Source organism: Topomyia yanbarensis, chromosome 3 (assembly GCF_030247195.1).
Source record: "Topomyia yanbarensis strain Yona2022 chromosome 3, ASM3024719v1, whole genome shotgun sequence".
NCBI classification, from domain to species: Eukaryota; Metazoa; Arthropoda; class Insecta; order Diptera; family Culicidae; genus Topomyia; species Topomyia yanbarensis.
Genome location: NC_080672.1, coordinates 45,103,589 through 45,119,831, shown reverse-complemented (window position 1 = coordinate 45,119,831; position 16,243 = coordinate 45,103,589). Strand labels below are relative to the sequence as shown.

Sequence of the window (16,243 nt, the reverse complement as noted above, 5' to 3'; positions counted from 1 at the left end):
CGATTTAGTCGCCTATCCTCCAATAACGTGAACTGCGATTCCAACGTTTCGATTGTATGGCGAATAGTGGACCCATTTGTTTGATTCGATGTTCGATAGTATGATCGGAGTGCACGAAACACATTCCAAACAATTTGAGGATGGTGAGCTGTTGTAATTCGTCCCATTATGAAATAGCAAACAACACTGAACAATGTCAGCATGACAGTTTGTTGTTAGCACCCGTTAATCATTAGAAAATGCCATATTTAAAAACGTGTTTAATCCACCTAACAGTGTAATGAGACATTTCTTATAACTTATCACTCTTCGGATATTATATCGTTTGAGAACATTTAGAACTTGATGCTTCGCGATGTTTTTGATAACACATACTACATGGGATAGTGGCAGAACTCAGAGAATCGCTCAAATCAGCGTAGGACAACATCAGTGCTAGAAATCTCAAACCAAATCAATGGGAAAGCGAAAAAATGGCCCATAAAATAGACATACCAACGAATTATTGCTAATGCTCTGTTAATAAAATATCTATATTGTGGTGGGAAAACTGAATTTTCCTAAAGGGGTTATATATTGTACTGAGCCAAAAAAATCGAAATTTTTTTTGAATCGATTTGAAGTTTATACTTTACTCAAATTTCCAACGCGACTGAGAACTAAGAAATCAACGCTTTTTCTTGAAAAAGGTGATACTAGCAGTGATACCATTCAAAGAAAATTAACAGTGAATATTTCCAGTCTTGGTTTTATTTCCTATTTAAGAACTATTATGTGCACAGTGCTCTGAAAATCTAGCGAAATCGTCTTAGGGCACCAGCGGGTCTGTAAAGAATACTAAAAATTAATTTCTATTCCATAATTTTCAGTTCAGCAATTCGAGAGATCGTGCTCACCGCAAGCCATGAAAAATAGACTACGTTGTGAAGCGATGGTCAGTATTTATTAAAAAATCACGGTTAAATAAAAAATTAAACTATTAAAAAATTTCAAATAGTTTATAATTTTCACAAACTTTTTAGGAAAAATTGTTTAATAAGCTTTCGTAATATTGTGTAGGAAAAAACCTGAAAATTTCAGTATTTTCTCTATCTGCAACATATAAACCCTTAAGTATACCAATTAATTGGAATACGAATTGGAAAATGAAATGTACCTATTAATGTGAAACACAGTGAATAATACATACCATAAAGACCCATTTTTATCAGTCTCATGGCGTATTTTAGGCTGACAAAATGGGGACATTGACTAAATCGGGCAATTTTTTTCTTTATAATAAACTGAAGCTGTTAAAATATTCTTCTCGGCCATTGATGTAGTCTGATAACTATTTCTGATTATGATGAACTTTTTATTTTCGCATATATACCGATATACCGTCAAAATTATTTTATCAAATGATGCGCTGTTTAACGTTTGTAAAACTCATCGAAGATACTAAACCTCCGAAATTGGCGGTTTCAAAATGATGCTATCTTGACCTTAAATTACTGTTTTTAAACATTTGACCTATACATATAATTGGTCATACAACAAAAATCAAATGCTCATCAAAATCGATCAGAACCTGCTAGAGTCGAATGGAAATCGTCATTTTTCGTCCAATCAATAAAAAATTCAATAGCAGCTGATGGGAAGGTTGTACCTTTCATTTGAGACTAACTTTGTGCAAATCAGTCCAGCCATCTCTGAGAAACAGAGGTCACATTTTTTTCCACATACACACATACACACATACATACACACACAGACATTTTCCGATCTCGAAGAACTGAGTCGATTGGCATATGACACTCGGCCCTCCCGGTCGGGATTAGATTGACGAATTTTAGAGTGAATGAGAAAGGGGAAAACATTTTTGGCAAATGTTGAAAGTTATGCATTTTTTTGGTGAGCAGTTCTATGTTTCATAAACATTAAATCAATTTTATCTTCGCTTCCTATTAAATAAAGACCCTATTTACAGTACATCTCTACAAAAACAAGCTCAATTTGAAAATAAATCTGAGGATTATGATTGATTACAGAACTCTGGAATTTTCTATTGGAATGTTTTCAGGAAGGAATTTGATATTGATGCAATTAGACAACTGTGAAATCAAGACCAATAGATCAGTTACATATCAAGACCCCATTCCGACAATTTATCAAAAGTCCTCATGATGTTTACAACAACAGGTTATCAATCTACGGATCAGATAATTGTTATTGTAATATTGAATTGAATCAGTCAGCATCAATAAATTTTCAACTTCAATCCAATATTTTTTTTGGGTGTGGTGGGGGGGAGGGTTGTATGGTGTACCCCAAAACCTTCTCTTGGCTACGCCGTTGCTTGGAGCTATTTATTTCGCTTTTCATTTTCCGATATGTTTCAGATCGATCCGATGGTTATAAGTTAGAAATATTGCAGTCAGAAGGTTCGCACAAATGAACATTTTAGTACTGATAAGTTATCAAGTTCCTTCCAGACAACTTGGAAGTGTTCGGTGATTATTTTTAGCGGTTGTAGATAGTAAAATGAAATACAAAATTCGTTTTATCGAAATAATGTTTAGCTTATTTCAATGGATTATTACTATATTGAACAATAAATAGGCGACAAAGAGTAATCAACAAACAACAAGCCATAACTTTTAAAGTATTCAAAATAGATATTTAATGTCTTTAGCAAAGTTATTTGCAAAAGTAAGAGCTACAAATTTTCTGAAGGCATCATTTCGATATAATCACTTCCAAGAAACTTTGTGAAAATATCTCACTCATAGGGGATTAATCAGCAAAAGCACAATACCAAAAGAAAGGGCATATTACCTCCATTAAATTCTCCGAAGATACTATTGACCTATAATAAGCCGTTTTGGCGTTAATAATAGATTACATGTTTTTGGTCATATTTCTGGCAATGGGAAGTGATAAAAATCTTTCGTCGGCATTTAATGTTAAATATCTCTTTTGATAATAGTCCGATTTCAACAATCTATAGCTTGTTCGAAAGGTATTCGTTGAAACTGTCTAAATATATATAAATTGTTAATCTATATTGTCAATTTCGGCAGATAATTTAAAAAAACTGCAAAAAACGCCATTTTTACGCATTCAAACATTCATATCTTGGAAACTAAACATCAGAATCAAAAACAAATTAATAGCGTTCATACTGTTTTTTAGTTCTTTCATTTAAAATTGGTTTGGATAAGATCGGTTCAGCCATTGCTGAGAAACACGAATGAGAATTTGTCCGTTACATACACACACACACACACAGACACACACACACACACACACACACAGACATTGTCCCAAATTGTCGAGCTGAGTCGATTGGTATATAAGACTCGGCCCTCCGGGCCTCGGAAAAAATCTTGAAAGTTTGAGCGAATTCTATACATTTCTTTTATAAGAAATGTAAAAAACCTCATGGCATGTTGAATCACCCTGTATTTATTTGTCTCAGATCGATTACGAACTAGCTATGGTATTGGAAGACCGAAGCAGGATATTTGTTGTGTTTATTGCGCTCTGATGATTGATTTTTATGATGTACATTGCTTTAACATGATTTCTTGAAAATCAAAATTTACTGAGTGCAACAGAACGAGATTTAATACACTGAAACTTCCATTTACGAACCAAACCAAGGATTCGTAAATTGAATAAGTTCTTTAAAAAGTGTTTGTTATTTGCGATTCAGTTCTTAAAACAGTTCGTTTCTATTCTTATTAAAATTCGTTGATTTCGGCGATCCTCGATTAGTTTTTGCTTTGCTTGCTTCTCAATTATTTGCTTATATCCTTCTTTTTATCATGAGCTGTTCTTTAGAGATATAGATAATGTAAAACAATCTGTCAAACTAGCCCTATTGAATAATTACCAGCTTTATTATTCCGGAATGTAACGAAGTTTCAAATGCGAATGTTTGTACATATACTGAACATACGGTTTCTAAACTGCTCTAGTTCTTGCGGAGAAGCTAGCGTAATGCGGTTTTGCCGCATAACCGAGACCAAGGATCCGAAACGGCACAAAGCCGCTGAAGGTCCACCAGGTGAGGAAGCCGCCGACCTGCCGTCAGAAGCGACGGCCCCTCGCAAGCAAACCTGTGATCCACCCGTTTGCCCGAATTACTCAAACCAAGGGGCTATAAATTAGTCCCACGGAGCGGCACCGTTGTCGACCAGCATACAATTTGAAGCGATGCGGCGAAGCCACATTAGGCGTCAACTCTATTTATTCATTCAATTGCGCCACACTTTCTTGAAGAATAATAAACTAATAAGTCTTGGTTTATTTGTATTCTAAATATATTAATGGTGAATAAACTTTTTGTTTTCTTTAAATATAATGCAAAAAGATGACGAAAGTATGCTAAACATCTAGTTTTAAAATTTAAAAACCATCGTGAAAATTCATCCTAAATTAAAAAATGAACTGGGCCAATTCGGACCTAGTAAGGATTTATGAGCCATAGAATTGTAACGTGCCAACCGATCCACAAATAAATTTTTTTTCCTGAAAGCCTGAACAATTGCGCACATTTTTTTCGAAGGCAACTTTTTCCGATCTTTTACCATATTGTGTATAAACGGTTCTGCGCAAAAGTACATGAAAGGTTCGAATTACCCCAACCCTGTTCCAAATCGGACCACCCATTTCTTATAGATATTTTGCAATAGAAATGAATTCCTATTTTTGCCTATGTTATTCCTTTTTGATTTTCACTAAATTTCGAATTGTGAAATGAAATGTTCTCTTTGATATATAAAACTTTGTAGGAAATATACAAAAAAAGTAAGAGCTGGGCCAAATTATCTAAAAATATTACGTCGAAATCTGTCAACCGATTTGCGAGAACCTTTGTTTTCCTAGAAACTAGATCGACTGCGCACACTTTCCTCTCAAGCGGTTTTTCGCGACTGCGTATCAGACCGTATATACGGCAAAAGGTCTGAATTGGTCCAACCCATATTTTATTATTCATATACCGATTAAACGAAAACACTTTTTAGTCTCATCCAAAATAAGATATTAAATAAAAGATATTATCCGGCAGATCCAAAATTACGACATTGCACTTGATTTAATTAATTTTTGTTACCAACAAAAATTTTGTTTTTCGGCTTACACTTTTTTCAAAAAAGCGCTTCGAAACAACATTCACTTCTAACATACGCACACGAAAACTGAGAACCGCAAAATTTTGTGAGATAGAGTAGAGCTACATGGCAGTCACGAAAATGATTAACACGCTTCTCATAATATTACCATAGCTGAGAAAACGGTGGGAGTCCGAATTGGCCCACTTCCTCCTATTATTTTGAATCTTGTGATTATTTTTAACTACTCTATTTGGTTCTCTTATTATTTTATCCACTCTATTGACCATTCGGCCTAAACAGCGTTAGTTCGGATTAACAAACATAGGGCTTAATGATTATTCGGCCTAATGTCCAATCGGCCTAATGTCCATTCGGCCCAATATCCATTCGGCCTAAAATTTACTCGGCCTAATTTCCATTCGTCCTAATGTCTATTCGACCTAATGTCCATTCAACCTCATGTCCATTCGACCTAATGGCCATTCAGCCTAAGCCTAACGACCATTCGAGCTAATGTCCTTCGACCGAATGACCTTCGATCTAACGGCCTTTGGCCGTACGACCTTCGGTCAAACGGCCTTCAGCCTAATGGTCGGACTCCATTTGGAAATCCACGATTGCTATTTCCAATTGAGCAATATTCTCGATAACCCCAACAATATGATTATTTTTGGAACGAGCTTGACAGGCGATGATGAAAATTGATGTCTGGCGCCGTTTTGAAATCCAAGATAATGAATTCCGGATCAGCAATATTCTCGATGATCCTAACAATATGGGTTGGCCAGTAAATACTGAAAATTGACAATTGAAACCTTTTTGAAATTCAAGATTTAAGATTCATAGTATACTTATCCGGTGGAACATTAGGGGAGCCCTGGGCTATTGGGGTACGTTAACGGAAGCCCCTTTTCTACGTTTCTACGTTGTCTCTCGTTGTGTACCTCAAGTAATGTGAAACGCATTATCCGATGTGTTTTTGTTGCAAAACATTTTGTTTTGTTGAAATTGTGGGCGATATTGTGTTTTCGAGCATACTAAGTAAATTTTCCAAATTTAAAATACTTTGTGGTATTTATATTATTCGAATCCGTAAAGATATTGCATCTATCCACAAACAAAAGTTATTTTTCCAATAGTTTTTAATAAAATATGCCGTTGGGGTAAGTTGGCGGTGCTGCACGCAGGGCAAGTTTGCGGTACTACTTACAGTGCAAAAAAGTAATCAAAAAATTTTATTTCTGGAATTCACTCCAAAGTAAGAAAATCTTTTTCTTGTGTATCTCGCCAATGTAGGAGACATTTATTCCGGCCAATTGCATGAAGAATTTCGAAAATTTGCTTTTGAATAGGGAGTACGCGTTAAAGTCAAAATGCCGCGGTATTGAAACTGAAATATAATAGCAAATGTCGGTTAATATACAGTTTTCTCGAAAAGACATTCAGCACGTTCCAAAAGGACCCTTGCAGTAATGGAATCTCCATTTGATTGCTTAGTTTTTGGCGTATCCTCACATACCACCAACTTACCCCGGGGTAAGTTGGCAGGTTTTCCGCGTCACATTTTTTTGTCTCTAAAAATGGAGACAATGCATCAAACACTTTAAAAAAAATCAGAGATGTTGCCAACGGTCTGCTCTTTCATACCGCGTGTTCTATTTTGCAAGATCTACCTACATCAATGCGATAAAAATTGAAAACTGAAAATACCGCCAACTAGCCCCGGTCTCCCCTATACTATGAATTTAACAATCCAAGATTGAATCCTAGGTTGATCAATATTCTTGATAAACCTAATAATGGGTATTTTTGGAACGGGCTCGATGAGTAGATGATGGAAATGATATTTGGGTGCCATTTTGGAATCCAAGGGGGCGACTTTCAGTACAGCAAACAAAAAATTTACCGTAACCATGGCATAGGCTTGATCAGTAGATGACGGAAATCGATGAGTGAAGTCATTGTGGAAGCCAAGATAGCAACTTACGGTTTAGCAAAATTTTCTATAACCATTTCCCATACTGTGGAGGTTATAGAGAATTTATCTAAGCCGAATATCGTTTAATTTAAAGCTTCAGTTGGCTGTCATTATCCGCCATGGTTTAAAAACCATTTCCCATTTTTCCTTTCGGTATGATGAGCAAAAAAGAAAAAAAATTATAATAAAATGTTCTGTTTAAAACCCCAATTGACACTCTTCTAATTAATTGTAATGAATATCCTTAATGGCCAAAACCCGGGTTTTCGTTCTCACATGATATGAATGTTTTACGTAAATTATCTTTAGTAAGTCTCGAATTGAAATACCTTGTCTTGTCCTTCACGGTAAGTGCACTACGTTTGCTGCCTGGACTATATTGCATATTTTTGATTGAAATGAAATATGCCGAATAAAATCTTCAAGAAGAGTTGCAAAACGAATAAACCCACAGCATTAGAATAGCATTAAATCGGCTTTCTATTTGCTCTATAATGGCTTCAAATGCACATGTAAAGCTTACATGCTTTAAATATCCTGAAGCATGTACGCGTTATAGCAGCTTTATATACGCATATAGAGCAAGCGATAATGCTATATGTCGGCTGTGCAGTTATGCTTTTACTTAGTTCGGCAGATTCGTGATCGAAATTAGTAATCGCATGTCGAACTGAAATCGAAGAACTTAACATTTTAAAAACTATCTACCTTCTATGTATTGGGTAGCCGGTCATTCCGGTATTACTGAATATAAATGGACGAATTTGCTAGGGCTGGCACTGCGACTGACTTCGTTGATCCAGAACCAATTTTACCACGCTACTATTCAGCATGCTGAGTATGATTCGTGTGATCTTTGTGAATCCGATTAATAAACCTCACATCATGTAACTGCTATACAGTAAGGCAATTGCGCAGCCGGATATACTATTGTCGCTAACCCAATGTGGCCAAGAGCTATAGAATGTATACTGATATTGTTTCTATGGAAGTGAGGAATCCAGGCTGCTTATTGTTTTCTGTTGTGATTGTATTATGTTGTCATTTTCCATTTCCCCACATTTTTTTTCTTTCACCCCCCTTTCCCTTCCCATCAGGAAAGTGGTGAGGCGACATGGGAAAGTTCAAATCTCCGAATAACATGGTGGACGAGCCAATCGAGCCAATATATTCTACCACCATTATATTCAGGTACTCATAAAATAAAGAAACCTTTCTGAAGACACTGAAGTACCGAAACCACGAGTTTCGACGCAAATATCAAAGTCCGGTGGCAACACATAGATTCCACAGATATATTGTCTAAACTATATTTTAGTGCTTCTCCTAGTCAATTATGTAGTCGTGATCTGTTTACGAAACATCAACAACGCACAAATTACGCCAAGTTCGGACTACTAAACTACCCATAATTGCATAGTTGTCCCGTTTTCTATGGGATTTCCTATCTTTATGGGACTGATATGCGATCATGGGCAGTAAAGAAATTGAAAAATGATTAATCCAAATTTGCCTGGAAGGAAAACTGAAAATATATTTCAAAACCTTACGGAATCATTGTATACAGGGTACTTGGCTTCGTATGGATTTATTATTATAATTAGGGTTTCTAGTATCTACCTGCTACAGAATTCGAACAAATGCGAACCTCTAAATAGTAGTTGATATTAAAATCTCGCCAAGCCTCGGAATTAAAGAAGGTGCGACATTCTTAAATATTTTAAATTTCCAGCTTGATTTTCTTACAGCTAATCAAACGAGCGGATTCATTGGTTACATGTTGATTTGAAACGATAATTAGTAAGCAAATTAGACGATACAACTACATTTAATACAATTCTTTCTCTTTAGATTTTCGGTGACAAAAAATAATAAAAAAACACAATGGTCTGACTACCGATGGAACACACGTGAAAAGTGTGGTAATAAAAAACCTAAATCGAATCGAATGAATCCTTCAAATTATAGCGCATGGTAATCTCAAACTTTTTACCACAAGATAGACTAGCGAGAGGAAAAGCACCAAAAAATTTCGGAAAGAAACAGAATTAAGAATGAAAAACAAACTGAGGCTGCAATGTCGATTTTTTCGCGACGAGTAAATGAAATAATTTTGAGAGGCCCAAAAAACTTACTTTGTATATAGGTTTATTAGGAATAGATAAGCAGAATGATTAGAAACAGAGTTTGAAATTTATCCTTTCGTGAACCTAAATCGGCGATATTCAACCCATTTCAACCACCAAAACAATTTCTAGAATGTGAAACAATCGCTAGCTTTTCTCGATAAGATAGCAGCCAGCCTCACCTTTTCACGGTATAACATGAAATAAAACTCTAGAACAACTAGAGTTTATGTAAAATCCATCTTGAAAGAGTAGATACTGATTCGTAGAATTAAAATACTACAAAAATATGAAGTTATATTTGTTTTGTTATAAAAAATTTATTGTTTTCTCTGTACTTGGTTTATAACGAGGTTCGAAAGCGCAAAAATAATCACGCTTCCATATTGGATTGTCAGAAACTTTTCGAAAATGCACAAGATGCGAGAAATAATCAAGGGACTACCGGTTTTGTGGAAATTGATAACATAGTGCTGTGTTCAGCTCAAAAGCACCAGCACTATATTTAATGAGAAAAAAAAATATAATCGACATGACTCAACAGTCATCATTCCACTCAGATAAGACTATACGTATTTCCATCGCACATTTAATGCCTCTTGCATTAGTTCTCTAGTTGTTCAAATAAACACTAAATAAACAAAAAAAATTAGTTTGGAAAGTTCAATGTACGCTCGATTGGCTCCACTGGGCGGATACGTGTTCCCTTACAATACCACTAAACCAACGAACATTTAAAATTACCCTCAACAAAATATGCGCAATTTTGAAAATAATAAAATGAAGACTACTACTTATAAGTAATAAAAAAGATCGAAAAAATAGTTACATAACCAAGGTAGCTCATTTTTAAAGACAACACTATTGATGAATCATCCTATTACAAAATTGGTGACGAATTGGATAAAAATAGCTGAAATGTCATTATTTTTTTGAAGATTATCTCAGATCATATTTCGCGTATAACGCCAACTGGTGCAGAATATGCAACCATATTTTTGCACTGAGATATATCTTGATGATTTTTTCCATGCAAACTTTAGCCCGATAATAATTGCTGGCCGACTTTGCACAAAGTGTCACAGTAACATTTCTTTGAAATTATTAATCTGTTAACACCTTTTCAATTATAGAGGCCTCTTAGGTCAATAGTGACCTCAAGTGGTTTTATAACGACCCTCCACTCCACGCGCATTGCTAAACTACGTACACAAAATCCAATAGAAAAGCTACATTTTTTACATTACTTTGCAATAAAGAGTAAAGACCAACGACTCCGCTGAGCTTATGTTTCGAGCAGTTTAAAACAAAGGTATTGTAGAATACACTCTGGAGAGATCATTTTTTGAAGAATTCTTGAAAATTGATCATGTCCTGGTTCAATAAAAATTTATTTTCCTGTAGTAAACTTTAGAGATGTACATTTAATATTGGACTGAAATTTCGTTTCAAAATGTTCAATGACTTTTCAAACCTATAAGAGATGAAAGTTCTGGTAACTATTCTAAATAAATTCTATACGTTTGCAAAATGTTTTAGTATAATGTTTATTATTGGAATATTTACTTTCAAGCTTTGAACCAAAATTTTTGAGCTAATCAAAATTTAGGACTGCATTTTTCTATAACTATAAAAATCTATTAGAGAAACTATTAAAAACTTTTCTGAATAGATGCTGAATGAATTGCACTAACAACCCGCCCTAAAACTAATTTCACCGATACAGCAAAGTATGATATACTCATAGTTCAGCACATGAATTGTTCTCTTGCTAGTATTCCATCCATTTACCAAAAACCGGCTTATCAAAATTCCTCTTGAAAAATGTTGATTGCTGAAACTATCAATAAACAAAATAATGATCAGCTTTGCTGCCTTTGAGTGAATGTGCGGCTAAGCCCGTAAGAAAAGTAAATTGGTTCATGTTTAGGGGCCAATAGACAATATCTAAAATAATTGTTTTGTAAAACTCATTTCCTAGCAATGTTTACATGTAAGTTTTAATCCAAAAGAGCCAAAATATATGTACGATTTTCCACAGAACTACTGGAACCCACATGGCACCCAAATATTTATTCGTAGCGTCAACAAAATACCTGAATTAGTTATGGAGTTTGCGTTTCGACTTCGTCTCATCAGAATCCGACACTAACTTAGTGACTCCTTTTCTTGCGGGAAATCATGTAGTACTAGGGTTTTGCTCAAAAACACAAATAGTGTTTTCATTTTTTGGAGCTAGCGTCAATCTCGGCGCTAGCTTAGTCCTGCCACTAAGTTAGTATCGGATTCTGATAAGACGAAGTCGAAACGCAAATTCCATAACTAATTTAGTATTAGGTTTTGTGCTCTTCACACGTTGACAGATAGTTTTTAAAAAGTTAGTTTTTAGCAGATAGTTTTTTAAAAAAAAATCCTTAATGGAGATAAAATAGTTTTTACCAAAAGAAGAAATATAGCATAGTGAAAAAATGTTTTATTTTTTCATGCCAAAGTTGTCCCGTCCTAATCAAGGCCGTTCAGTCCAAAAACCGGACACAACTTGTTACCCAGCCAAACTACTGCTAAATACGCTATATTTTTTCTCTTGGCCAATACAAACACTAATTGTTCCGACAAAAGGTTACAATTTTCAAGATGACGTCTTCTGAGTTAGCACGCAGAAAAGCTGTCTGCGCAAATATATAGAAAATCGCAATTTTAAAATAAAATAGAACCTCTCTGGGCCTGAATTTTACAGTGCAACTAGTCGAACAGATGCTCCTGAACAACTAAAGTGCGAAGGTAGGCATAGCGCAGCTATGTCTTCACACCAAAAAATAATGATATTTAAACGATATGTATATCAATACGAATGTAAACATACAAAGCTTGAATCAAAAATTTGATTGAAAATTAAGCTGAATTCGATGCACTCAATGGTAGCATCAAAAAGCGTATGATTTTACACTTCCGTTCGTGCGATATTACATGTCATTTATTTTACAGCAATATTGGATTAAAAATACATTAATGTGCATTGGTATCTCGTTCAATGAAACTGTCATTTTCAATCAACGTGTAAAATTATTATGAAATTCGCTGAAAAAAGCACGACAAGTTGTGTGTATTTGTAGTGGAACATAATTTAACATTTATTTTCATGCTCCAAATATGTGAATGAAAATAAATTTTAAATAGCAAAATATTTTTTCTATGTTGTCTTGTGCACAGCTCACCTGGGTTCAATTCCCAACCCCGCACATTAGGTTGGAGAGTTTTCGAAAAGAGATTTTTCTAGCCCGAGGAAAAGAACGAATGGCTCTAAGATTAAAAGCTCTATAATTGAATTAAAAAAAAAACTAAGACGCAAATTTAAAACAACATTTCCTGAAAAGTATCTTGTATGGCAAGCTATATGCTTTTGGGGATTGAAATCTCCGACATTCGTAATAATAACTATAAATGGTAAAATTTATGGGCAGGAGCATTTCAAAAGACGATTGTTGTCTTTTCTGAATAAGCATGCAACTAAACCGTTGTTTTGGCCAGCATTAGCCAGCTGCCTTTATATCAAGTACACGGTTGCTTGATATGAACAGCTTCGCCTAACTGCCCGAATGCACTCCCAATCGAAGCTTACTGGTCTATTGTGAAGGAAATCATCAAGCAGCTTAGTGAGGAACTATTACCGATTCCAGAATGTAGTTTCAAGTGCTTCAGCACTTCGAAAAAAGTTAAAAAAGGCACTGTGCCTCGGAAGAATAGAGCACTTCACAGCTTATGAAACTGAACACACATAATGTAATGCAATTTTTTTGGAACGATTGTAGCATTTTTTGTGAGTCCGGATTTTGATATGAACGGCCTTTGCTCATATCAAAATGTTGTTGATTGTTTTAAAACTAAAAATATTTATCAAACATGTAACGCAAGTTCGAGATCACGAACCATGTGAATAGTAGACCTTGAAAGGCAAACACATCTCGGTGAACTGCTTGGCCACAAAGTGCAACATTCTCATTCTATTCGCTTATCATGTGACCACATACCTTTTGGAAAGGGTTGTTTGTGTAATTTTACAGTTGAAAAATATTGTCCAAAAGTTGCAATGTCACGGCTAGTTTTTTACTCAATTTCAAAACCCATTAGAGACGGTAGCGTTGAATCGGTTGTTAAAAAGTTTAGTGTTAAACAACTTCTTTGGTCAAGTCACTGAATTATTAGAATTAGTGATTGCTGAATCATTATCGGTCTTCACTTTATAACGAACTAAGATATAAGAAGGATATATCACTGACTGCCTTCCCAATCGGAGAGAATCCTTGTTTCAAAATAAGGCACATTTTCTGTCCACGCACTGATACAATCAATCGTCTTCTAGTTTTCCGTTGCTGTTTCAAAGAGTTTGAAGTTTTAATATTTTTTACGAACGACACGAAAAACTCCACTACTTCACACACTCATATTTACAATTGAACAAAATTATATACTCGCTGAAATCGACGCCAAAAAGTAAAGAAAAAACAATCCCAACAACTCACCTCCGCCCAGCGTTGCAACGGCCTGATGCTTGGAGGTGGTCGTCGTCCCAACCACGGTTCCATTGTTGGTCTGCAGCGTCGGCGAGGCACCCATCACCCCGTACTTGATGGGTTTGAAGTGGAAAAATGACGGCGAATATCCGGATCCGGCACGGCTTAACGAACTGAAACGTTCCTCGCGATCTTCCACGTACAGACCCTCCTTGCCCATGGCCGCCAGCTGGCGGCCTTTTGGCATAAACATCACCAGAAACACTGTCGAAGCGGTTGCCACCAGTCCGAAGGCTAAACATGCGTCACGATGCCGATCGGCCACGGCCAGTCCGCACAGGGTCCAACCTAACCAGATTGGGATGATGCCACCGACGGCCAACCCGATATACGTTGCCTCCCGATAATTATCCCGGATACCGCGTGATTTAATCGCCAGGATGGCGACAAAGACGATCAAGAACACGACGTAGATGAGGGATAACAGGAGCTCGGAGAAAGATGTGTGGCACAGTGGGATCGTGGGCGTCACTTGAGCCAAGTCGCTCGCTGTGAGAAGAAGATAGTAGCGGCTAGAAATTGCAGTACCACCGTTGGAGATTGGAACCTGATCCACGACGGGAGGATCTGTTAAAAGCCATTGGGCTCCCACCGCCACTTGAATAAGAACGGCAAACAGAAGCAACAAACCCTGGTAGGGAGCCGGTAGATAAACTCCGCCATTTAGGCTGATGAGAAAAACACATTTCACCAGAAGAGATGCAAATACGAGCGCAAAAGCGACTCCTGCACCAAAACGCATTGTTGCACACGAGAGCACTGTTGGATTAACAGTCAGGACTGCTGCAAGTCCCGCACAAGCAAACAAACCAAGAAGCAACATTTGGCCAAGGAAAAGGTGACGGCGGCTCGGAGATGTTCGCCAAGCCTTACAGAGGACAAAAATTTCGAAGGCTGCCATCATGATCATCGACAGCGAGGCCAGTACCAGCACCGGTACTACCCAGGGTTCTTTCCGCAGCCCGCTCGGATAACTGGTTGCAACCACGGTTGGCGGTGTGACGTTCAGCTTGTGGGTATTGCTGTTGCTGTTGTGGTGATTCATTGGATTACGAGCAGCTAGAATTACACCGCCAGGACGTAAGGTTGTCGATCGGGATGCAGCAGGAGACGCTGTCGATGGCACTACGAAAAATTCTGTAGACATTTCTAGTCGATGTGCTTGCGCCGAAGACGCATTCGCACCACTACCGCTGCTGACATTCAACTGACCAGCCAATATTGCCAAGCTGTTTTCCTTAATACTATCACTTTCCAGCAGCAAACGCTGCTCGTCATCATCACTATCAACACTTCTACTCTCCACAGTCAAATCTTCCGGATGCTGGTGATCCTCTTCGTGATCACCATCTTCATCCTCTTCATCTTCTTCGTTATCTTCCTGATCCGGAACAGGCTCGTTGTCCTGTTCATCATCGGCAACCGCATAGTACTCACTGTCACTGTCACTGTTAGTATCCGTATCCTCCAGATTCTGGGTAACACTAGTCACCATCACATCACTTCGTTTGATATCATTGGTATTCACCAGCGTGTGTAGCTCTTCATTATTGCTCCCACCGATCAGCACACCGGGGCCTAATCTTCCCGCGTTCCGGTAGCTCACCCCGGGATACACATTCCCGGGTCCTGGTTGTCGCCGGAACTTACTACCACCACTGCTACTACCACTGGTGGCCAACGAAGGCCCGACAGCACTCGCGATCCCGGCACCGGCATTCCCGTCCTCCACGTGGGGTCGATTCCGAGGCGCTAACCGGTCGCCAAATCTCGGAATATTCAACAACTCGCGATAGTTTCGGCTTTCCTCTGCGTTCAGATCGCTTAGCTCGCCACTGCTACTACTTGCGCCAGAACACCGATTCACTAAGCTCGCTAAGCTGAGCGTAACAATCGTTAACGCCAGCATCAGCGCCGACCACTTCGGCCGACGAGCCATAACTGACTGACACAGAGCATACGGTCCAGAATCACGATCATCGCCACCATCGCGGCACACGCTCTCGCGATCAGTTCTCTCTCGCGCGCGCTCACTCGTTTCTATTCTCTTTTATTCTGTTTCGGCGAAATGCAGCATAGCTGCATATAAACAGTTTCTCGCGCATAACCAAACCGGTACCCAATCGCTCTGCGCGTTGCAATTTCTTTCGTTCTTACACACCACACGCGGGAGTTCAAGTTCGCGGCTGTCTGGGCGGCTCGAAATGCACCGTCATCGATCGTTTCGATGCAGCGGCGGCTAATGATGACGATCGTCATCAACTGGTTCGCTCTGTTTTGGACCCTCTCTGTTTTGGATCGCTCGTTTTCTCTCGCGCATTCTCAACAGTGTGCCTGCCTGCGTACGGACAGATCGGGAGCGTGTAAGGTTTAAAGGGACTTATGCTACCTCGCTCGGATTTGTTTGGTCCGTAGTACGCGTACGGTATCGGGCGGGAGAACCCATCATAACTGCTGCTCAGTCAG

General features: G+C 37.8%; 1 protein-coding gene across 3 annotated transcripts in view; it reads right to left on the bottom strand.

The window, feature by feature from the left end:
- LOC131687761 (uncharacterized) overlaps nucleotides 1–15,716 on the bottom strand; it is a 270,188-nt gene extending 254,472 nt beyond the window's left edge. For all 3 annotated transcript variants that reach the window (XM_058971853.1, XM_058971854.1, XM_058971855.1), the window contains exon 1: nucleotides 13,727–15,716. In XM_058971853.1, the coding sequence (XP_058827836.1) occupies nucleotides 13,727–15,716 (1,990 nt within the window). The remainder of the gene's footprint in view (nucleotides 1–13,726) is intronic.
- Between the last annotated feature and the right edge of the window lie 527 nt (nucleotides 15,717–16,243).